General features: G+C 38.3%; 1 protein-coding gene across 9 annotated transcripts in view; it reads left to right on the top strand.

Annotated features, from left to right (window-relative positions):
- LOC123697122 (eukaryotic translation initiation factor 5) overlaps positions 1–24,209 on the top strand; it is a 30,556-nt gene extending 6,347 nt beyond the window's left edge. Inside the window, exons 3-13 of one of the 9 annotated variants that reach the window (XM_045643537.1) lie at positions 14,070–14,175; positions 14,634–14,746; positions 16,888–17,129; positions 18,052–18,169; positions 18,949–19,135; positions 19,970–20,065; positions 20,559–20,706; positions 21,059–21,218; positions 21,423–21,630; positions 22,779–22,952; positions 23,687–24,209. In XM_045643537.1, coding sequence (XP_045499493.1) covers positions 16,973–17,129; positions 18,052–18,169; positions 18,949–19,135; positions 19,970–20,065; positions 20,559–20,706; positions 21,059–21,218; positions 21,423–21,630; positions 22,779–22,952; positions 23,687–23,803 — 1,365 coding nt within the window. In that variant the 5' untranslated portion in view covers positions 14,070–14,175; positions 14,634–14,746; positions 16,888–16,972 and the 3' untranslated portion in view covers positions 23,804–24,209. Of the gene's footprint in view, positions 1–14,069; positions 14,185–14,594; positions 14,747–16,887; positions 17,130–18,051; positions 18,170–18,948; positions 19,136–19,969; positions 20,066–20,558; positions 20,707–21,058; positions 21,219–21,422; positions 21,672–22,778; positions 22,953–23,686 lie in introns of those variants that run through there. The other 8 variants (XM_045643535.1, XM_045643531.1, XM_045643538.1 and 5 more) reach the window with 8 other exon arrangements.
- Positions 24,210–24,500: the final 291 nt, after the last annotated feature.

Below are 24,500 nucleotides of genomic sequence, written 5' to 3'. Positions count from 1 at the left end.
TGTTCTGGATAAGACGAGTGGGAACAAAGTGGCTTGATCGGGTTCAATCCGATTTTGATGAGTATAAATTGTATTAGGTGCAATTACCATACTTTTAGACTTGGGAGCTGCTTCTCCTACGGATGTTACGAGTATATGGGCTTGGGTAGATAATTTGTAATGACCCATTTATTCAGTCCTTGAAATTGGTACTCCTGCTCGTCTGTCTGCGCTAATTTGTGAACCTCAAACGAGCCACGGTTTGTTGATTTTCGATGAAAAAACGGTTCCAACGGCCATTGATGGAAAGGCTTATCTATATCCAATAAATTAATTCACATGAAACCATATAGCAATGCCTGAACATGACATCGAGAGTAGGAATTCACGCACTTGCAAATCTGCGATTCTTAACACTTGATAGAAAGGATGAGTATAATAATGTATTATGTAGTAATGTCCTATAACATTTGATAACACTAAGCAAATATTCGGGCACGGTGACGCGGCACTTAGACGTTTTCTTGTGTGGACTCTAGATTGTAGGTACATTCTCTTGCTATGTAACACACTTGGCATTTACGTAATTCGTACGGTCTGTGCGAGGTGACAACATTTAACAGAAAAGTTTTAACAGAGATCAAATATTAAGTTAGGTTGGTCATTTTAATTACTAAAATTGTTTGTATTTAGTTTTTACCCTACAAGGTGGACGGAAGGATGGACGTCTAAGTACCTATACAAAAAAATATGCTGTACAACCTAAATAAATATAGTCAAGTACTTCAATTATGAAACTATACTTAATGTTAAAACTATCAACAATTTAACAAGTGTTACGAACATAATCATACAACACATCGCAAATGTTGTAACTAGTAACAATGTTTCAATGTTGTTTCTGATATGAATTATCAGTGGAGTATTTGCCTCGAGTAGCTACAATATTGTCAACAATTTGTGTGTATAAATCGTTATCAAGAAAAGAAAGGGAAGGTCTGGGTATATTTATACTTTATTTTCCCGTTAACGTTTTAATTTTTGACACCCCAATAAATAATTTTTTCACGAGTGAAAAGACCGGTACAGGCTTTTAAAAAATATACACATCAATACGTCACGTGATATAGCTATAAACGGATTCGATTTAACAAAATAATCATCCGAATGTTTTTAATATGATAAAGCAAATTATTTTGAATAAACACTGCAGAACCAAGTGTATGACTTTCCTTATAGATTTTCTTGAGATACAATAAAATCTCTGGATAAAGTAATTATTGTTCTTACAGAACATTCATTAAGAAGTAATATAATGATTGCGTGGGATTTCTTTCCACGTGACTCAGCTAAAGTTTCCGCAACGATTAATTGTTTCCGTCCATCATAAATCTACTATTAGCTCTGGTGGTCAGCCATTAGACTAAGTTCCAAATGAACGCGATACTCTGCTCAAAAGTTTCAAACAAATTGCTAAGGAAAAATATAAATCTAAGTATTCTAGAGTATTAACTATTAATAAAAATATCAAAGGTATTTTCTGAAAAAATGAACATGAAAGAGACTCGAGAGTCTCGATGTATTTGTATAGGTTCCTCTTTTGTTGCTTGAAGTGTAAAAAAATTAAACTCTGCTAAAGTTTTCTATGAAAAAGTATAATGCACGAAGAATGATGCTATTTCCTGAAACAGATAAATCTTCAGAAGTTAGTTGCAATAAGCTGATCTTTTTACCTACTTTATCCATTTCTTGCTCTCGTCTGATGAATCATTACACAATTAAACTAGACTCGATGGCCGCGTTGTTTGAACCATTTGTTATTTAGATTAATTTTCATTAGGCCACTGTAAAATCTGGACACGAAAATATTGCATTCGGTTTAGTAGAGCGGAATTGAGCGCGCGACCCATTTGACCCTACCGACCGTAACTTTGCGATTCGCGCACGGTTCAACGACCTTTACTTTCCAATGCTGTGCTTGTTTATTATTATATTTGTAAAGTATTGCATCTAGTACTTTGTAATGCCCTCACCTAGAATAAAACTATTATCAAATCTCAAAAGTACCCTGGCTATGACTGTCCATCTATACCTACTTAGTTTGACCAACCACTGATACCAATAAAATATTTTAGACCTATTATCTATGCATTATGCTAGTCTTCCTTTTTAAACCATATTTTGTCTTAAAACAGTCAAAAGATTTCAAAATTGTTGGTTGTACTGGAAACCCAAACATTCCATCATTCATATTTTTGGTTAAAAGATCCCTTTTTGTGCAACATACTCGCCAAACGCCGTACCTTGCTAACAACTATCAGCAATAACAACTATCGCCGTACCAACTATCAGCAAGATCTAGCCGTCATGCATCTTCTCACTGGCTGAGTCACTTGGGAAAAACTTGAAGGCCGCACAATGCAGCTTCTAAATTGCCGTCTTGTACTATTAACTATTCTGTGCTTCTGCATACACGTATATGTAGATATGGCCTAATTGTCTTCCGCTTTCTTATCGTCCGTCCTCTAGAAGCGGACCTCGTTTATTTTGCCCAATTCTATATACGATAAAGTTTCGTGCCATTGAAATAATTGACGAAGGCAAAGCTATACACCAAAGATATACGAAAAGCGATAAGGTTACAACTTATAATTACTTACGATGCCAATAAAATTACTTTGGTGACAAGAAGTTGAATATAGGGCTGTTCACACACGTGCAAATGCGCAATTTCCTTGGAAATTTAATACCGAAGTATGCTTAATTTATTACGTACGACGTCAAAAATAAAAACCACTAATAGATAGATACTCTTAATTACATCGATACGTTCATTTGCTATTGTAATAGTTGAACTTCAAGGTACAAAGGGCAAAGAACTGAGAAGCAATATTCGCTCCTGGAAAAAAGTATTTTTCGCAAAGGCTAACCTAAACTAAATGATCTAGGGAAGCTCTCCGTGGAATGTTTACTATTTGTTAAGAAAACTTCCGCTCAAACAAGGCGTAGGAGCTGCAATGAGTTCGTAAAATGATCTAGTTCATGCATACTGTACGACTTCAATAGCGTGTACGAGATATATCTCGTCATACGGAGTTCAAACTAAATGAACGTTTTAAAAAGTACCGATTATAAATTTGCAAAAAAGGGGTTTGAATTGTAAATGACTGATTGGAATTATATTCATCATTCGAAAAATTTAACTTTTGTTACAATTTTCATAATAAATTATGGACATACTTTCCAAGAATTTGATTACAATAATTCAATATACGTCGAACTTTTAATAAATTGGAGTTCCTTACACCTTGTTAGGTACCCCCATCTAGACCTATACAGCCATTTTTCGAATCGTCACTCGCCTGTAAGGCTCTAGCGCCGATCGATAGCACGGCGCATGCGCGGTCGCCTACGCTAACCTAACCCTTCTCCCGTCTCCCCTCTCCCTTCTCCCTTTCCGGCTAGCGTGTCCTGGGGAGCCTGGATGACTTCGACGTGTTCGATTTTTAGAAAATTCTCGAATCTTCCGCTATGTATTTCTGTAATATGATTGTCTTATCGTGACCCAGAATGGTTAATGATCTACAAATAATTGTATTTTAGTATGTTTTAATTTGGTAATGATGTTGTTTATGTTCGTTTTAATAATATTATAATATGTTCTTTTTGATAAAATGATATCAATAAAGGAATAGTATTTTTTATATTTATAGAAATAAAGAGGAGGTTTTCAAATCTCAATTTGACTATATTTTCCTTTCTTTTTTTGTGTTTGTTACTTCAAAACTTTGTACTGAGTGAACCGATCTAGAACATCATTTTTTTATTTGAAAGCTGGTGCATCTCGAGTTTTAAATTTGGTCTAGTTCTGACTAATTGAGGGCGTTTTAGTTTTGTATTAAAAATAACTATTAATGAGAATGATGGTGCACTTATATCGTACATTATCATATTAGCGGTGTCTCGTATTGTTTTATTTACGTTCGCGTTATCGGAACGGTTTTTAATAAAAATAGCAGCGAAAAAATATATTTCCACTATAATTGATTAGCGTGAAATCGATTCGTGGTGATGTGATTTCTTTAGTAACGGTAATATTTTTGTGTTATTGCATGACGCGTGTTGCATACATTAGTTAGAGTCTAGCCGTTTTTAAATGTGGTTGAAGAAGTTCTTTATATATTCAAATATTGGATATCGACTGTATGGCGCTCATTTATACGCAAATTTTATTTTTATACTATTTATTAAAAAGCAAGGAATGTTAACATGTACTTTAATACTATACGTTTTCTTAATGAAAAAACCATGAAAAATAAAAACATCTATGACAGAAAGTTACTATTCAAAAGTGACGCTTGTTTCTAATCCCCGGTCAACCCGTTCAAAACCGGGGCAAAATCATACTTGTAACTGCTACTGTATTTGGCGATTGTTTTAACGTCGCCGCTGCCGTTTACCTCCGTTGATGGACGTGTTAAAGGGACAATTAAGTGATGCCAATGAAGCGCACGGACCTTGACTCGTGTGACGCGTCGCCCCGTGGTGTTAACCTGCGGCTGTCGATCACGATTCGCGACTCGTTATCTTTGTGACACTGATAGTAGGCGCGATAGCGAAGTTATGCTGCAATAGTTCAATAGACGATGCTTGTTGTTCGATAGTTTCGCAAATAAATGATTGGGAGCATAGAGAGTTCTCCGGAGAATCTTTGGAGCAAAGAAAATTGATAGATGCTTTTCTTACGTTCAGTTTGAGTTCTGTTTTCTGTTTACATAATTTGTTTGTAGTTCTGGTCCTTCACCAACATAGCGTATTGTATAGTTTACGTTTAACGTGGCATCAAATAATACAATATGGTTATATTATGTGCGTTTCGCGTACGCTAATTTTAGAAAAACTGTCACATTTGGCTTCTCTTCATGCGAAATGACACGATTCATATTCAGACTTCAGTCTGTTAAATATCAACAATAACATGCTTTGAGCCTACAACACACACAGTTAACAAAAGTGGCACATATGATATTGTTCGTATGCAATGGAAATTATAAGCAAGCCGTGTGTTGTCAATAATGTGTATCTAACGGAAGCTGATGGCAGGAGTGGGCCGGATGCAGTTGGTGTACTCGTAAAGTTAATATCGGTAGACAATGATGACATCGCATCGACGTGGTTGAAGATGGAAAACGGCCGAAAATCTTAGTAGATGTCGAAATAGTTAGTAAAACTGCTATCTATTTATATAAAAATGAAACCCGTTTCGCGTTGTCACGGCATCACGTGTGAACGGGTGGACCGAATTCAATAATTCTTTTTTTATTATATTCCTTGAAGTACGAGGATGGTTCTTAAGTAGAGAAAACGTAAACATGTACCACGGGCGAAGCCGGGGCTGACCGCTAGTTTATTATACATTTTGAAACTTTTGCGTGATTTTATTAAATTATCTTTGGAAATGTCACGTTTAACTTGCTTCTACAGTAGTTAAATTGTTTAATGTAGGTATATTACAAAATATTAAAACTATTATCAATGTAAGAAATGCTATAAAAAGCTTTGCATCACAAATAGATAGGAGTGTAACGATAGTGAGTAGATTGTACAATATATTTTTATAGTTTGACTGCTCTTCATTATTATCGTAGTATGTATAACTTTTAAATGGAGCGTTATTTTTTTTTCTGAATAAAATAATAACAAAAAAAAATACATGTGGCACTCTGGGACTGCCGCGGTAAAGCTATTGCATAGCATGCCTTCAAGCCACACTTCCGTGCCTGTCGGAGTGGGGAGCGTGAGGTTTTTCGTTACGCAATTTCTGGATTCGGTCCCCGCGCTCAAGGCCCGCGATAGAAGCTATTGCAGCTTAAAAATTAACGTTAGATAACTACTAACTTGTATTTATCTCATTTCCTTTAGAGTTTAGAACTTTGAAATTAAGAAAAAAAAAGTCAAAGCTTAATAGACACTTTTTTAGTGAACGTTATGTTAGTTAAGTAAAATTATAGTCTGTTTTTTCAAGTGCAGTATTTATGATAACACCACCTTGTACGTGCACCTTTTTAAGCAATTTGCTATGCTGTCTAATCTCACGCGATGGACGCGTTCACAGTTCACACTTTGTGTATTTAGTTTATACTATTCTCACTTTATTTGTTAATTAATGAATGTGAGAGGTATTATTAAATAGTTTTCATAAACTCACTAAATTCATTTATAAAAAAGAATAAACCAAAATTACAATTTTAAACACAACATAATATTATAAGATAAGACCGCTAGGTATTCCTCTGCTCTAGCTGCAATATATGGCTACAGAAGTTTCTTCAATCGCAACTCTTAAACGTGTACTATGAAATCATTAAAATAATGGTATCTATAGAATTCTGTAACAAGATCACAGTTGCATTGTTTTACCACTGCGGACGCGAAGACTTCCTGTGGCGATGTTGTTGTATAATTGTATGTATCGGATAGTGTTGCATACATAGTTGGAATGCACTGTAGTAATGAGATGTTTGGAAAACGAGCGGATATTGTTGGTACATACTACGTTTGGTCACCGTCATACGACACCAAGGTGATGGAACGTGAATGGAAGATTGATAAAATAATACTACACAATAACAATAACGTAACGGCACCGGTTTCCGACTAGCCTCCTCTATCCGACCATTTTGATTTTTATTTGATAAAACGTTTAAAATACTCGTGACACTCGTGAAACTGAAGGCTTTCGATTCAATCACTTATCGTACGTCATCTGTCCAAAATTGGGTTTCAAATTTTAACCGACATTTCGTCAATCCAAGAAAAGCTAGGCGAGGGTGTAGTTTGTATTGAATTGAATGCGAAAAAAACATAAAACGGTGAAAATAAACATTTGGATTTTTACGCTAAATACTCTGGTAAGTTTGTGGTTAATTTACTTTGAACGTTTTATTGGTGTTTTAAATTATTAATTTTAAAATATACATGCAAAGATAGCGTGTTTTTATAGGTTTTTTTGGACAAATAATTATGGACGGAATGAGGAGCTTTTCAAAATAACAACATTCCGAAATCCGACCGAATCGGTCGGTAAACGGAATTTCGCACTTTGTAAAAGAAGGTAATTATCTATTATGCATGTTGTTTTGTGGAGGTTTCGTATTAAGTTATTTATTCTAAACGCTATGCTTATATACTACACCTGTATGCGACCAATGCTAACTTTAATGGATTATTTGTAATATACGTTTTAACTGACGCTCTTTTTTGATTTTTTCGTTATTCATTTACAAAGACCGGTCTGGTTTAAAACCCCTATATTTTACGTTTATGACACATAATTGCATAACTACGAAATTGTGAGATCTTTATAAGTGTACATATGAAATAGAAATGAACTAAAAATGAATATCAATTTCGGTTTAGAGGCTTTATTACGCAAATTTAGGTTTGGTCGGAATCTAGGTGCGATATATTTCCCTGTTTCCGTCCAACTGGGTTGCTTTTGCTTGCGCTGTGCTTGAGTGAAATTGCATGCGTTTATTTCAGGTCATCATCATGAGTGATAAAAAAGGGGCTGAAGTATTCTCATTAGCTGAAATAATACTTTTGGTGAAATGGATTTTAGAATTGGGCAAAGTAGTCAATGGGACATTCTAATTTAGTGTGGATGACCAGTGAGGCATATTATGAGTTTGAGTTTGAGTAAATGTAATTTTAAACTACTACAGTCTAACATAGAGTTAGTTTTTGTTATTATAATAAATGCTCAAATATTATTTAAAACTAGCGGTCCGCCCCGGCTTCGCCCGTGGTACATATTTAAAATATCTCTCCATAAGAATCATCCTCGTACTTCAAGTAATATAATAAAAAAAGAATTATCGAAATCGGTCCACGCGTGATGCAGTGAAAAGACGAAACGGGTTTTTACGAATTTCCATTGTATTTCTATTATCATAAAGTTGATTTTAGTAGAAAATATTTGACTGGTCGGAATCTAGCTACTCAGTGGTCGGAAACACGTGTATTTGTACTCAGTCGGTCGGAAAATGGTGCTTTCAGTTAATTTCCAGTCGTGACAGTTAAAATCCAAATTTAGGTAATAAAAAGCCATTATGAAATACAATTATGTGCATATTTTAAAATATAAGTTCGTAATCTTTCATAATATCATTTTTTCTTATGACCTCTAGAGTATTTAATTTATCTTTTAAAGGATTCATTTAGCCGTATCAATCAGTGGTCGGTATTCGGTGCCATTACGTTAATAAATACTGAATGAATGATGATGAGTATGTTTTGATGATGCTCGTAGTGTGCTAGAGTGCAATGTTACAATTAATCGTAGGTATAATATGAGAATTAAGAAGCTATTCCAATTTACGTAATGTGTGTAGATGGTGATAGGCGATCGTTTCTTTTAGCCTTTTTAGTAACTTAGTGATTGAGTTATTTTAAATGGAAATGTGTCAATGGTTAACAAAGTTAAATATAGCAGTTCTTCTTAGGGCCGATTTTTCAATCCTTGGTTAAAATTTATCCTTCCAATAAAGTAAATGTCAATGTCACCTGTACTTTACGTTACTTTATTGGACGGATAAACTTTAACCAAGGATTGAAAAATCGGCCCTTATTCGAATAAACGTTGGATAACCGTTTTTTCAACGTGAATTACTCGCTCCCGAGTCCCGACATGTTAAAATAATCTGTTTCGCGCTGCATACAAAGTAGTGGGACCCCTGCATTGGCCGTTTATTTAACGTTTTGTCGCAAAATAGGCAATGTGACCGCATTGCGGCAACCCCTAGACGCGAGGTCATCATGTCACCACTCCGCTCGAGTGTTCTTTGTATTTAAAGTTTAAACTTAACCCCTGTTATCCGAGAAACTATTTTCTTTTTTATCACAATCGGCGATAGGTGGCCTCTTGAAAATATGTACCTATGTAGTTTTATATGATAGTTACTCTGACCTGACGGAGATGTACTTAATTAATGTCTAAACAAGTGATAACTGCGTTAAAAACAACCGACTTCAAACTTGCACTTGCAAAATTTACAAATACCTACTGACAAAAATGCTCATAAAATAAAAACTACTGGGCCTATCCGAATAAAATTTTTATGGGACCAATTCGACACCATCCCGCATCGAACAAAAAAAGAATCACGTAAATCGGTTCAGAAACCTCGGAGTAATCGGTGTACATACATAAAAAAAAAAAATATACCGGCCGAATTGATAACCTCCTCCTTTTTTTGAAGTCGGTTAATAAAACAGCTCTCCTCCTAGTTGAAAACATTTCATTCATAAATTACGGCAAGGCTTGTTTTGTATCAACTATCAAGCTCCTTCCATTTACTCGTCATATTAACACGCTGTCGGTGACGTATTTGCTAATAAAAAGCTCGGCGTATACTGAGTACTGACGTCATTGAAGCAATTTACACTACATTATCCGCCTCCATGTTAGAATACTGTTTACGTATGCTCTGCTCACATTTCAACTTGGTTTAGTTAATCCGTACAATGTTCAAAGGAATCATTTACAGTACACCAGACTCGTAATCTACACCCAACATACTAGCGAAGTGTATGCGGAAGATGTAAATCTTAAACTCTGAATGCGGCAACCGAAAGTAATATACCATTTTACGACAATACCACTACAATGTGTGTGTTGTACATTCACATTGGCCAATGAAACACAAGCGTTCCAAGGACGCTGTTATGTGCGCAATCTTCGCCGATGTGTTTGCGATTTTTTTCACGGCAATTTCAATTTTACCGGTTTCGGATTGAGCGCCGAATTGCCTGTATGCTTATCGATATGGTAGTTACACGTGGTGTTGTTGTGAACTTCAAGTTAACGCGAGGTATTTCAACGCGAGGCAAGATTTTAGGATGTGAAGTGTGGGGGGCCGTTCGCGTGACTCGCGCTCCTCGCGCTCCTCGCGTCGTTTGTTTTTCGTAACGTGCGCTATGCCACAGTGTAAAATATATCAAAAGTAAATTGTGATCAATTTTTATTATGTAAGCAATGTAAAAGTGTTTGTGTCAGATTGTAAATATAAAAGTAAATAAAGTAAGCATTTACAACTTTATAAACTGAGATAAGTAGGTACTAGGAATTTATTAATTAGCACAACATAATTATGGAAGTACTTGGTGTAACTAATAAATATTACTTGCTGCTACCAGTAGAAGCTTAGAGTATTATAATATTAGAATAGTATAGAGCGCGTGTATTGCACAAATTGCTTAGTGCGCATCGAAGGCAGATGAGCTATAGATACTATATAAATGTGTGTGTGACAAATAGGGATGGGTAGGTATCAATTGCGTGTTGAGCTATCGATAAGTTATGTAAATAAATATGTAACATAAGAAAATATATTGTTCAATATGTTATTAAAGGAGAAATGTATGAAGAAAGTATAAATATATGTAATTTTAAATAATAATGTAAAGTCTTCTATTATTTATAAGTAGTTTAAAAAAAAATTATAATTGAAATATCTGAAAAAACGTGTGGACTTCTTAACTATTAAAATTAAGAAAATAAAAGATCGGGTTTAGTACTATTTTTTAATAATAAATCAAATAATAATAGTATTTAATGTTAAATAAAAATAAGAATTAATTAATAATTTAAAATGAAATAATAAACAATATAAATATATATCAATTCTATACCTACCAAAACCTTCAAAAATCAATTTAGCGGTTAAAATATAATATCGTAACATTACATACTTTACATTTACACTATAATACATTCGCATTCATAATATTAGAAAGTGGATGATACAAAACACAACACAAAATTATTTTTAATATATTTTTAAAAGAGTTTTAATATTAAAGTCAAATATTAATATGTTAAAATATAGTTTTTCTTGTAAACTATCGAGTACAGCGTTGGTCAAGTCACATCACTACGATCACGTGGCGGCAGTAAGGTGTGCGAAGGGTGCGCGAGCGAGCCTGCGCGTGTCCGCCTCCCACTTCCCCTATCTATATTTATTATCTAATATCTATTTATTTAATCAGGCATAGTATGGTGCTAAACGAGACATAGAAGGAGCGTAAATAAACAGAATGGAAGCAACCTTATAACTCAATAAATAAAGTATATTTTTAAATGTAGTTCCGTTTATAGTAAAAGCCGCTTTGCGTGTTTTATTGTTTCGTCTTTCACATTCGTTACAAAAATTGTGATCGAGTAACGTCTACTGCACTCTTCCTAGTTTATAATGTCAACTAAAAAAAATGAGACACGAAAAAAATCTCAATCGTCACCTAGGAACGTATAACGTAGAACCTATAATCCCATATAATAATTACGGTTTCTGTATTCGAGGCATATATTTTATGGAACATATACCCCGCCAATAAGGAACTTTTACTGTAGTGATTAATAATTATTATAAGTCAATAATCATTATTATTTGACTATTATCAATTATTTTTTAACTAATAATCATTATTGTTTTTTTCCTTAAAATAAACAACTGTAATTAATAATAATACCCCAAAATTATGCAAATAATACACCAATTATACGTAATAATAATCCATACTAATATTATAAATGCGAACGTAACTCTGTCTGTCTGTCTGTTACTCAATCACGCCTAAACTACTGAACCAATTTGCATGAAATTTGGTATAGAGATATTTTGATACCCGAAAAAGGGTATGATGATACCTTTTATTGCGAAATATGTACCACGGGCGAAGCCGGGGCGGACCACTAGTATTATATATATAAAACAAATTATTATAAACTAAACTCTTATTTCACAGTAACGCAGCTTTTATCGTTTTGAAATAAAAGCATACGAGGTGAAACTTTATGACCAACTGATATTTTTATTCTGTGTCATCAAGTAACTACGTTTTTATCATATTACTCAATTTACATACCGTTTCTTATAGTTTACTCTTTTTTTTTATACTGACACTGCTTTCTTCCGAATTTTGTTTGTTTTGTTACCCATTTTCAATAATTTATCGTTACTCAAAACGTAAAATCGAGCGGAGATAATTTGACACAGGTCCTACGTTAGCAAGCGCCTGATCAGGACTGGCGGGGTAGCGGGCAGCGCGGTTTGTAAAGAAAACGCTGGGCAACGTTAAGTTCTGAGATATAATATGTATTTAATAATTACAGGGCTTTAGTAGAAAACCAAAATTTAGCACGTTTTCTGCAGTACATCAAAATACATATCCTTATATAAAAATTATTTCCAAAATCAGAAATTTCATTAATAAATAATTCGTTTTCGATCTTTATTTTAGCCTATTTTTATGATTTTATATGATCGACCAAAATACACGTGGTTGTGTAACAAATTAGCACACTTTTTAGGAAATATCTTGAAGTGTATTGATTATTTTTTCTAGAAGCGTCATATAATTGCAAATACATGAAAAATTTGATCTTGCAAACCAATTTTACTCCGCTTCGCTGAAAGGACTCCCCTTAAGGTTTTTCGTGGCCAGTTTACATTGACCACTTGCGACATGCGTGAGCGATAGTGACGGAGTAGATTTTGAGTAAGTCCGTATTAATATTTTGGCGCGATCACGTGGCCCTGACATTTGATACGTACGAGGTACGCGACGTTTGCTCGCACCGTATATTATAGCAGATTAAGCGTGGCTATAGAATAAAACGCTCACTAAAATTATATATGTTATCGGTGAAGCACGACGAATACAGCGTTGTAAAATGAAGCCGTACAAATTAAATTTAATGGAAAACATGTGAGATGATATGCTAGATTTAATGTTCTATTGTATCTAGGTAATTGTTATCAGACATTCGTTTTAGGTTTTATACCTGATATGATGAAAATTGCAAATGAAAGATCTATGTAAAAGGAAGAGACCCTTATATTGTAACATTACGATATTTTGATGAACCAAAACAACTTACAAACGTTTACATATTGGCTTATTCGTATAAAAGTAATAAATCGTGATAACTTCTATTTGCGGGTATTATTATGATTACGTCAATTTGGAGAGTGATAAAATGGTTACCAAACTTGAAATAGATAAAGGTACTACTTACACTATTTCATTTTAATATTTTAGTAAATAATGATGAGTAAGGTTGGACTAAAGCAAAGGGGGCGCAGGACTTAGAAAATTTTTGATGGAGTTGGTGTCATTATAACACCTATTTATTATTGTTTTATCGTAAAGATTACGCTAATATAAGCATGTTTTATAGGAACAACTTTTCTCTAAAATCAAAAATGGCCGAGATATTCGCCCTCAAAGATTGATGGTTTTCAAGGGAGCTGGGACATAGAAAAATTTCGATGGATGTTGGTGTTATTATAACACCTATTTATTATTGCTTTATCGTAAATATTACGCTAAAATAAGCCTGTTTTATAGGAAAAATTTTTCTCTAAAATCAAAAATGGCCGAGATATTCGACCTCAAAGATTGATGGTTTTCAAGGGAGCTGGGACTTAGAAAAATTTCGATGGATGTTGGTGTTATTATAACACCTATTTATTATTGCTTTATCGTAAATATTACGCTAAAATAAGCCTGTTTTATACGAACAATTTTTCTCTAAAATCAAAAATGGCCGAGATATTCGACCTCAAAGATTGATGGTTTTCAAGGGACAGAAAAATTTCGATGGATGTTGGTTTTACTATAACACCTATTTATTATTGTTTTATCGTAAAGATTACGCTAAAATAAGCATGTTTTATAGAAAAAACTTTTTATCTAAAATCAAAAATGGCTGAGCTAATTGACTTCAAAGTTGGCAAATTTCTAGCACTTGTAAAATTTTCGACGAATGACTTTAAATCGGAGCGCAGAACACGTCCGCACAACCTAACCTAACCTAGTGACTTTCCCTATTTCCTCATGTCTTTTTTATATTGTGTCAGACACTGCCTTAGCTCTAGCATTTTGATCAATGGCACACAAGTTCAAATTACCCTATTGTTTTTTACCAGAAATGTATTAATTCGACTTAGTCCCTACATTGAACGAGAATTAGGCTGTCACCAACCTAATTAAGTTTACTATTGACCCTTTGTGTTATCTCGTTGCAGAGACTACAGTACAGTGCGAGGAGAGTGGTCGGTGTGTCGTCGCGAGCAAGGCCGGCTGTCGACGAGCGTGCATGACGCTTCACATAACGAGCAATACCGCCCGCAGGTTAGATACGTAAGCAGAACATGTCCATATGGTTTATAGCTCCCACCCACTCCAAACAGCTACGAAATTATCATTAGAAACCTTACCCCTCTACATCTACATGTTTTTCTCCTTCTTATCTTACCGGTAGCAATTTTTAATAATGGCAACTCGATAAAGTGCATAATGCAGTTACGGGTTTTATGACGAAATAATTCGAATAAAAATATATATAAAATAAACCGTTAAAGTGTTGCTGCTGATAAGAATATTATCACACTTTTATTCTACACGAATCACGATTTCAAAATAATAATTATGGTTCGATTTTCCAAAACTTCTATATGCTAAAGATCGTTTGAGGTAAAAAATAAAATAAAAGTAGAAAAAAAGTTGTAAAGTAGTAAAACGCGCGGGTTATCGCCGGTTGCGTCGAGTAGCCGCGACGCTATATGTTGCAGAAGAACAAAGTTTTGCAGTAACAGACATCGGAAGCTGCTGCCGCTGCGGCAAACGTGACTGGCGCGCGCCGCGGGTGCACTCGGCCCGCATGCCGTTGTAGACGCGAGCAGCTCGCGCGAACACGCTGCCGGTGAGTGGCCGTCGGTAGGTCAGCATAGTCACTTGGGAGAGCTGCATAGTCACTTGGGGAAGATGCATTGTCACTTGGGATAGCTCCATAGTCACTTGTAGACTCTACGTAGTCACCTGTGGTGAAACTGTAATCGTAGTCACTTGTAGTGAAGCTATGTAATCGTAGATAGTCACTTGGGGAAGATGCATAGTCACTTGTAGATACTATGTAGTCACTTGTAGTGAAACTATGTAATCGTAGGTAGTCTTGTAAAAAGAGTTCGTAGTCGCACATAGTGACTTTTAGAAGTCACAATATGTAGAAAGACTATGTAAGTTCTTTGTAGTCGCTCGCAGAGAGACGACGTAGTTAGATTTTGATATATACTACGTAGTCATTTGTAGAGAGACTGGATAATCGCACGTAGTTACTTGTAGATAGATTACATAGTCGCGTGTAGATCTGGGTAGTACCACAGTTGACAGATATGTACTACGTACATACAGTTAGGAAACTAAGCCCCTGCGATGAAATTATGACGTATAGCTATAGGGCTGTTACTTCTTGATATTTAACCGACTTGAAAAATAAAGGAGAAGGTTATCAATTCGGCCTGTATATCTCTGTTTGCTTTTTTTCACAGTTGATTTTGTGGTAATTTGGAGATTAAAACCCGTTAAAATACAAAAATGGTGTAGCCTAAATATGAATTTACAAGAAAAAACAATCCGAATTAATACAGCTTGTAAAAGTAAATACGTTTTTATCAGTGCTATATTTAGAAATCTTGTTTTGTTATGGACGCCGAAGGCTATTTAATGTACCTAAATTATTTATAATGCTTGATATTTGTATTATACATATATTCAATAATTATTTTAAACCAGAATTTACAATACTTGTATGTAGGTATACCTACTAAATTATTTTTAAAACGATAAATTAAATTAAATTAAAAAACACAAAATATGCAAAAATAAATTAAAATTATTATTATACGAGCATAGAACCTCTACCTTTTTGTTTTAGGAAGAAAAAGAAAATAGTTTGACAGGCTTAGTGCTTGACAAAGTGGAGACGCCACGTATCGATAAAAATACAATAATTATAATATCTATCTTTTTCTTCCCTAATATTTACGTAATTATGCACATAAATTTAAACAAGATTTTTTTAAGGTTTCCTTTTTTATATTTTCGTGCTCTTCTAGATTGCGTAAAAATAGATGCGACCTTTAAACAGACTGGACTCCTAATAGTGACTATTTGTAGCTATCATTTTGGTAGAAAATATGTCAACTTAATTTAAAACTCATGCTGCCATATCTATAGAAATTAAAAAATAGTCTCTTAACTTGTAGTCAGATACGGTATTTACAAATAAATTTATTGAAAGGGCTACAAACTGAAACAATCGATATTTATTTAATGTGAATTGACATCACTTTAAACTTTTTTCCATACTATATTCAAAATCTATGGATGTGTCACCAGCTACTATCGATCCCCCTCAATACCCTCGAAAACACGCTTGATGGGGGGGGGGAGCCATTTCGAACATTTTGTATGAAGTTTCCTTACTGTATGTATCTGTATATTGTGGTAGTACCTATTTGTTAATTGTAGATAGCTAACTTGTAGTTGAACAAGTACTCACACTTAGATAGAATTCACACAGTATAATATTATTATATGCCTTGTTTACTTAGGTAAAATTAGGTTACAAATATAGGCAAATATTTTATTTTGGTTGCTTTAATTATTATTTTCCTTGCCACATAGTACATCAACCGCCCATAAAACGCTTTTATTTATTTACTGATTTCAAGATCGACAACACACCCCGGTGCGCGCTGGTCATCTGAATTTTTGTTGTAGTTTTTTTTTTGCACTGTAATAATATTATAAAGAGCAGCACTATTAATTTAATTCAATTCGTGTAGCTATATAATCAAGTAGATAGGCAATATTTTTTTTTTACTGTTTCCATGATTCAATTAGGTATCATGACTCCTTTAGCATTAGAATATTAAAGCTTATTTTATTTTGTTTCTTATTTGAGCTACAAGTTCATAAGTTCTAAATTCTAAAACCAATTCTTAATCATAAATTTTCTCTAGATATTATTTGAATGTAACATTAATCAAATATTTGTTTCAGATCCAGTGTCAAAAAAAAACCACCCCTGGAATAATTAGTTAGTGTTACCGTTATATAAGTGAGAAGTAAATAGCAATAATCAGCCATGGGGTCCGTGAACGTGAACCGCAACGTGGCGGACGCGTTCTACCGCTACAAGATGCCGCGCATCTGCGCCAAGGTGGAGGGCAAGGGGAACGGCATCAAGACGGTCATCGTCAACATGCCCGAGGTGGCCAAGGCGCTGGGCAGGCCGGCTACGTGTGAGTCAAATACAAATATAAATAATTATTTAGCCGTATAAGGGCCTTGGTTAAAATTTAGGCTGGTTGCAGAGCTCGACCGACCATCAGTGCGTACGTCAGTCGCGCTTGTCATATGTATGGAAATTCATAAAACCGTTAATGCGTATAGTGTCATAGTCATACACATTGTAGATGCGTATCGTCAGGACCGACGGTACGCACTGATGGTCGGTCAAGCTCTGCAACCAGCCTTATCCGTCCAATAAAGTATTACATGAACATTTTAACATGTCACCTGTGAACTGTCAAATACGGACAATTAGAATACATTTTTGAAATGGTAGTTTAATACGTTATTCGATGAATAAGTTTTAACCAAGGATTGAAAAATCAGCCCTAAGCATAGTAAAAAGAGAGAAGTAGGCCAACTCCCGCCGTTTAAGAGCGCACGGTACCTAAACTCGCGAGGCGCAGGGTTGTCACTTGTCACATATACATTATGATATTGTACACAAAATATATAAGTTGGTTTACCCAGTCGAAAGAACTGCAGGGTTTTGTCACTTAAGATAAACGACATGAACGTTCGATTCGCTTTATATTGATTGGTCATCCGATAATCCGTCAGTCATTGATAACTTTCAAATGGCCAAATTTAAGCGCGAAATGTTTCGTGCCATGTGTCAAAGGAAATATTCTAACCCTGCTGAACTCAAAAGATAAAAGTAATTGAGAACCCCTAACATCGAATTAAAATAATTTTCTCAATATTGCTCATTTGCGATAGTAAATTGAAACTTAAAACTTGAAATATCAAGTTTTTTTATATAAAATGTTACGTAAAAATGATCACTGTTGACTACCGGAATGTTGGTTGCCAAAAATCTGCAGTTGCTCTTTCCTAAAGGACAATATATTAATCAAAACATAATTTTTTCAGATCCAACAAAGTATTTTGGCTGTGAATTGGGAGCTCAAACGCAATTCGATTTTAAGAATGAGCGCTTTATAGTAAATGGAAGCCACGATTCGGCTAAGTTGCAAGATCTGCTAGATGGGTAAGAAAATTTTGGAATCTATACTTAATATTGTAAAGCTGAAGAGTTTGTTTGTTTGTTTGAACGCGCTTATCTTAGGAACTACTGGTCCGATTAGAAAATTTTTTTTCAGTGTTAGATAGCCCATTTATCGAGGAATTATATATTATTATCATCACGCTAAGATCAGCAGGAGCGGAGCAATGCGGTTAAAACCGCTAGTTATTTATAATAATAGATAATATGATAAATTTTATTATTTGTGTATGTTAAATGTTAAAATATCTTGTTCTTGTATGTATTGATATTGATCTGCACTAATATTGTAAAGAGGAAATATTGTTTGTTTGTATTATCACTTTTGGAGCATACCAAACGTACTGAAGTTACATAGGCTATATTTTATTTCTGTTTTATTCTGGGTGTAAAATAAAAAAATTAATTTGAAAAGGATTATTTACGCTATTATACGGAGTCGGGCAAAGCTTAACATTGTTATTTTTTTTTAATGAAGTAATTCATATAAATTTATAAAGAATAGAAAAAATTCGATCACTCAGCGGGACTCGAACCCGCATCCTTTCGTGCCATTCCGGGGCGGATGCCTAACCAACTCAGCCACTCGTGACCCGCCTGAGCAATCGAATTTATTCTATTCTTTCAGTTTTATGTGTCTAAGGGACACACCGCGCGCCATGAAGTAGTTGCATGTCTGACCGTGGCTTTGCCGTTCGACGTTGAAATATCGTTGGATATTGTTTTTTTTTCCCGGTTTTTTCATCTTTTTTGTCCGTTCACAGCTTCATCCGCAAGTTCGTGCTGTGCCCCGAGTGCGACAACCCGGAGACTGACCTGATCGTGTCCACCAAGCGCAACACAATCTCGCAGGGCTGCAAGGCGTGCGGCTACCACGGCCAGCTCGACTTCATACACAAGCTCAACACGTTCATACTGAAGAACCCGCCCGCTGCCGACCCCGCTATGCAGGTGACTATCCATAAATACGAGCATATCCTACTGTCCTACTAATATTGTAAATGCGACAGTTAGTGAGGATGTGTATGTGTGTGTATGTTACTCTATAACTCAGGCCCCGGTATCACAGACACAATAGAAAATCTATTGTGTCGTGGACCGATCGGGCCGCTGGGGGCTCAATGGGTTAACGCAAATACTTCTGTCGGTTCCGTAGTTTTACAATGAAATTTAGCACACATATAGAGGGTAACGTGGATTAACACATAGGATAGGTTTTATCCCAGAAATCCCCCGGGAACGGGAACTATGCGAGTTTTTCTTTGAAAACGCGGGCGAAGCCGCGGACGGAAAGCTTGTATTATATAAACTGAAATTGAGATGCTTATGTCGCAAGCAAATTGTATTATTCAGCCGTTTACAAATGTTCGGCATTTTGAAAAATGTTGAGGACTTTACTTTTTTCCAAACGTCCACAAAAAACCTATTTCTATGTAATTAAAAAAAATATGAACCTAACCTAACTCACCCCTTATCCAAACCAAAACCTTCACTGAATTCTCGACATATTACAAAATGCCGATCGTTTGTGAACGGCGAAATAATAAAATTTGACTGCGACAGCTATACCGACCCTTTAGTTTTAACATTTCATAGCAATTTTTGACAGTTTTAATTGAAAAGATAAAAACAAGTAGCATTTTCCTAAATCTCACCAACTTCTCAATAAATACTTTAAAAAATGTAAAGGGGGGGTTGTATTTTGGACGTTAAACATAAAATATAAAGAATATAACATGAACAATAACAATGTTTATATTCTAATGAAAATGTCAACATTTGCAGGGCTCGTCGCTGACGGAGGGCAACCGCGGCAAGCGGTCCAAGCGCAGCGGACCCGCTGCCAACGGGAACCATGATGGGGACAGCGAGGCTAAGACCGTTAGTATTTTGTACACAAGTTGTATTAAAATTAAGTTTAAATGATGGTTGGTGCCTTGCAACATTAAAGGAGAGTCAAATTAAAAAAAAAAATCGCTCTACGTGTTTCGGTAACATAAAAAATATCCTTAGGGCACTTTACAATTTTATTGGCCATTTATTCTTATATATTTATGTAAAATCTATATGACATGAAGAGCTTTAAATTTCTGTAGAATCACTACATAGTATAAAGTCGCTTTCTCTTTCCCTATGTCCCTATGCCCCTTTGTATGCTTAAATCTTGAAAACTACGCAAGGAATTTTGATGCGGTTTTTTTTAATAGATAGGGTGATTCAAGAGGAAGGTTTTAGTATATAATTTTTTAGGTTGTAGACAAAGCGGGAGAAGCCGCGGGCGGTAAGCTAGTAAAGAATATGTGCAAGTTCAGTAATTTGTATGTTCAGTATTAATGACATCAAAATAAATAACATTTTGACACACACGTTACAGGAGAGCGACGCGCCCATAACGCCCACCACGCCGAACGCCAAGAGCGTTAAGAAGGAAAAGGATAAGAAGCGCGGCGACGACGACGACGACGACGATTGCAGCTGGACCGTGGACGTTAGTGAGGCAGCAGTGCGGGCGAGGATGCAAGGTGATTTATCTGTTTATTATAATTTATTTTTGGTATAATAGTGGCCTATGATGACAAGTGGTCATTGAAGCTTGTGGCAATTATGGAAGAGTTATATGTAAGTTGTGAAACAAGCAAATTGTTATTTTTGTATTGAATACATAAAATACGCTATTACTGCTAAAGTGTCCTTTTTGTTGACAAAATGATATGAATAAAGTAAAAGATGGAAGTGTGGATATGAATTACGAGCGAGTGAGACTGCGTTTGAACATGTTGGGTATCATCAGAATTGTAGCGATGCCAATTTTTAAACATATACTTATTTAAAGTTATCACAAGATTAATTAATGCGATATGCTGCGGTACGCAGATCTGACGGAGGGCGCGAAGAGCATGACGGTGTCGGAGGACAGCGAAAAGAACGAGAAGCAGCGCATGGACCTGTTCTACTCGTTCCTCAAGCAGAAGGCCGACGCGGACGACGTCAGCGGCACGCGGGCTGTCAACGAGATCGTACACGAGGCGGAGCGGTGAGTGACATATTGTTTGTTACTTTTTTGCCACATTCTTGCTTTAAAAAGAGGTGTCTTGGTGAGGATAAAACTATTATAGAGCTTTCTTTTAGTCAATCATTAGTTACATATTAATTTAACATTATTGCATTTACCCCGTAATTCAGATTTACCCTACTGCACTTTCACAATCCGTTAATCAATTGTTTTCTTTTTGTGCAGTTTGGACGTGAAGTCGAAGGCGCTGCTGGTGGCGTTCGAGATCCTGGTTCGAGCCAACGCGCTGGCGGTGGACGTGCGCAAGCACCGCGCGCTGCTGCTGCGCCTCGCGCGGCTCGACCCTCGGGCTCCGCGCGCCGCCCTGCACGCGCTCACCGCGCTCGCCGCGCACCACCCCGTGCTGCTGGCGCGCGTGCCCGCCGGGCTCAAGGTGCGCCCGCACACACCCCGCGCGTGCCCGCCCCGCTCAAGGTGCGCCCGCACACACCCCGCGCGTGCCCGCCCCGCTCAAGGTGCGCCCGCACACACCCCGCGCGTGCCCGCCCCGCTCAAGGTGCGCCCGCACACACCCCGCGCGTGCCCGCCCCGCTCAAGGTGCGCCCGCACACACCCCGCGCGTGCCCGCCCCGCTCAAGGTGCGCCCGCACACACCCCGCGCGTGCCCGCCCCGCTCAAGGTGCGCCCGCACACACCCCGCGCGTGCCCGCCCCGCTCGAGGTGCGCCCGCACACACCCCGCGCGTGCCCGCCCCGCTCAAGGTGCGCCCGCACACACCCCGCGCGTGCCCGCCCCGCTCGAGGTGCGCCCGCACACACCCCGCGCGTGCCCGCCGGGCTCAAGGTGCGCCCGCACACACCCCGCGCGTGCCCGCCCCGCTCAAGGTGCGCCCGCACACACCCCGCGCGTGCCCGCCCCGCTCAAGGTGCGCCCGCACACACCCCGCGCGTGCCCGCCCCGCTCAAGGTGCGCCCGCACACACCCCGCGCGTGCCCGCCCCGCTCAAGGTGCGCCCGCACACACCCCGCGCGTGCCCGCCCCGCTCGAGGTGCGCCCGCACACACCCCGCGCGTGCCCGCCCCGCTCAAGGTGCGCCCGCACACACCCCGCGCGTGCCCGCCCCGCTCGAGGTGCGCCCGCACACACCCCGCGCGTGCCCGCCCCGCTCAAGGTGCGCCCGCACACACCCCGCGCGTGCCCGCCCCGCTCAAGGTGCGCCCGCACACACCCCGCGCGTGCCCGCCCCGCTCGAGGTGCGCCCGCCCACCCCCCGCGCGTGCCCGCCCCGCTCAAGGTGCGCCCGCACACACCCCGCGCGTGCCCGCCCCGCTCAAGGTGCGCCCGCACACACCCCGCGCGTGCCCGCCCCGCTCAAGGTGCGCCCGCACACACCCCGCGCGTGCCCGCCCCGCTCAAGGTGCGCCCGCACACACCCCGCGCGTGCCCGCCCCGCTCAAGGTGCGCCCGCACACACCCCGCGCGTGCCCGCCCCGTGAGCCGCCTGTCGCCCACAGCACCCAGCCCGGCACCAGCCCCACCCCCGCCCCGGCCCACACTAACCCACTCCCCCAACTGTTGCAGCTGCTGTACGACCTGGACATAGTGGAGGAGAAGACGATCCTGGAGTGGGCCGCGAAGCCGTCCCGCAAGTACGCGCCCAAGGACGTGGTGGCGGAGGTGGTGCGGCGCGCGCAGCCCTTCATCGACTGGCTGCAGCAGGCTGACGAGGAGGAGTCCAGCGAGGAGGACATTGAGGTGGGGAAACGATTTTTTATGATTGATGATTATTAAAAAATATAGTATTGGTTACTTTTGTAAAAAAAAAAAACTTAAAAACCATAACATGTGTGACGACTTAAGGTACAAGTCCGAGACGGGCCGCAGACCGCAAACCGCAACAGCAAACTGCAAGCGACACCACTTGTTTCTATGAACATCTATGAATCGCTGCGCGTTGCGTCTGCAGGCAGCAGTGTCGCCGCGCTTAGAATCAATTTCATAGATGTTCATAGAAACAAGTGGTGTCGCTTGCAGTTTGCTGTTGCAGTTTGCGGTCTACGGCCCGTCTCGGACTTGTACCTTTAAATAGCGAAGCCACTCAAAATATTATTCTATGCCGATTTGTTTGACATAAAGCTGGATTTAAACATATAGATGACGCAACCATATTTAACACTAGTCATTCGTTCCGACTCTGCCATAGCTCCAGGATATAAACGACATAAAAAATAGCCTATATTAATTACACGCAAAATAGGCGCTTGACGTCGATTTGCGGAGACATGCCCGTTTTTATTATCTTTAGCCTATGTTACTTCCTCGTGATATTTCCTTTTAAAAAATCATTTAAATCGGTCCAGTACTTTTGCATCGTATTTAATGTAAACAACAACAAAAAAAAATCGCTTTTTATAATCCATATAATCTTTTCTCTTTACTGTCGACTATGTACTGATGTATGTACAAAATGACACTATGTGATGTTACAGATCGAGTACGACGACCGCGCGGCCGCGACGCCGATCAAGGCGGTCAGCGCAGCACCACCCGCGCGCCCCAAGCACGACGACGAGCCCGACATCGATGTGGACATCGATGCGATATAGATCGCACGCAGGCAGACATACACGCAGCATGTACACACGCAGGCAGATACACACACACACGCAAACCTACAGACACATACGCACGATATACGGACAGAAGCATACGCAAGATATAAAAAAAATAAAAATCATTTATTGAACTAGGTTCCTTACATCAAAATATAGACCCCCAGACTCCCAATATAGCTTAATATAATGACAGATAGACACCGCTTTACAAACATACACAGACGTAATATCTATGTGTAGTATCTATATAAAGTAAAATGGCGCGATGCACACGTGCGCGCAGAGCCAATACACATAATATAGACACTACACATACAGATAAACAGGCACTTTATACAGTAATTTACACTAACTGCGATATACATAAAACATGAAGTATGTACTTCACACACACACACACATACCTACACCAAACACACACACCACGATGTCGCGCGGACACATACAGATTGATACTTACAGTGCGATGGATCGTTGCAGCGATGTGTGCTCAGTCGAGTGACATCACAATTATACGTGCCCAATACAAACCACGAAATGAACCGATTGCAATAATCTACACATAATCCATAATCAACACTGCACGCATTCTTGAAATTAGTGCTCCAATTGCGTACAAAGTCGTCCCTAGAAGATGCAGCATGGCATACATTACGTAGACATGCCGTAAAATGGGGTGAATAGAAAC

The sequence above is a fragment of the Colias croceus genome, chromosome 14 (genome assembly GCF_905220415.1).
Source record: "Colias croceus chromosome 14, ilColCroc2.1".
Taxonomy (NCBI): Eukaryota; Metazoa; Arthropoda; class Insecta; order Lepidoptera; family Pieridae; genus Colias; species Colias croceus.
The sequence above is the reverse complement of the archived record's forward strand: the minus strand, read 5'-3'. Positions and strand labels throughout refer to the sequence as shown.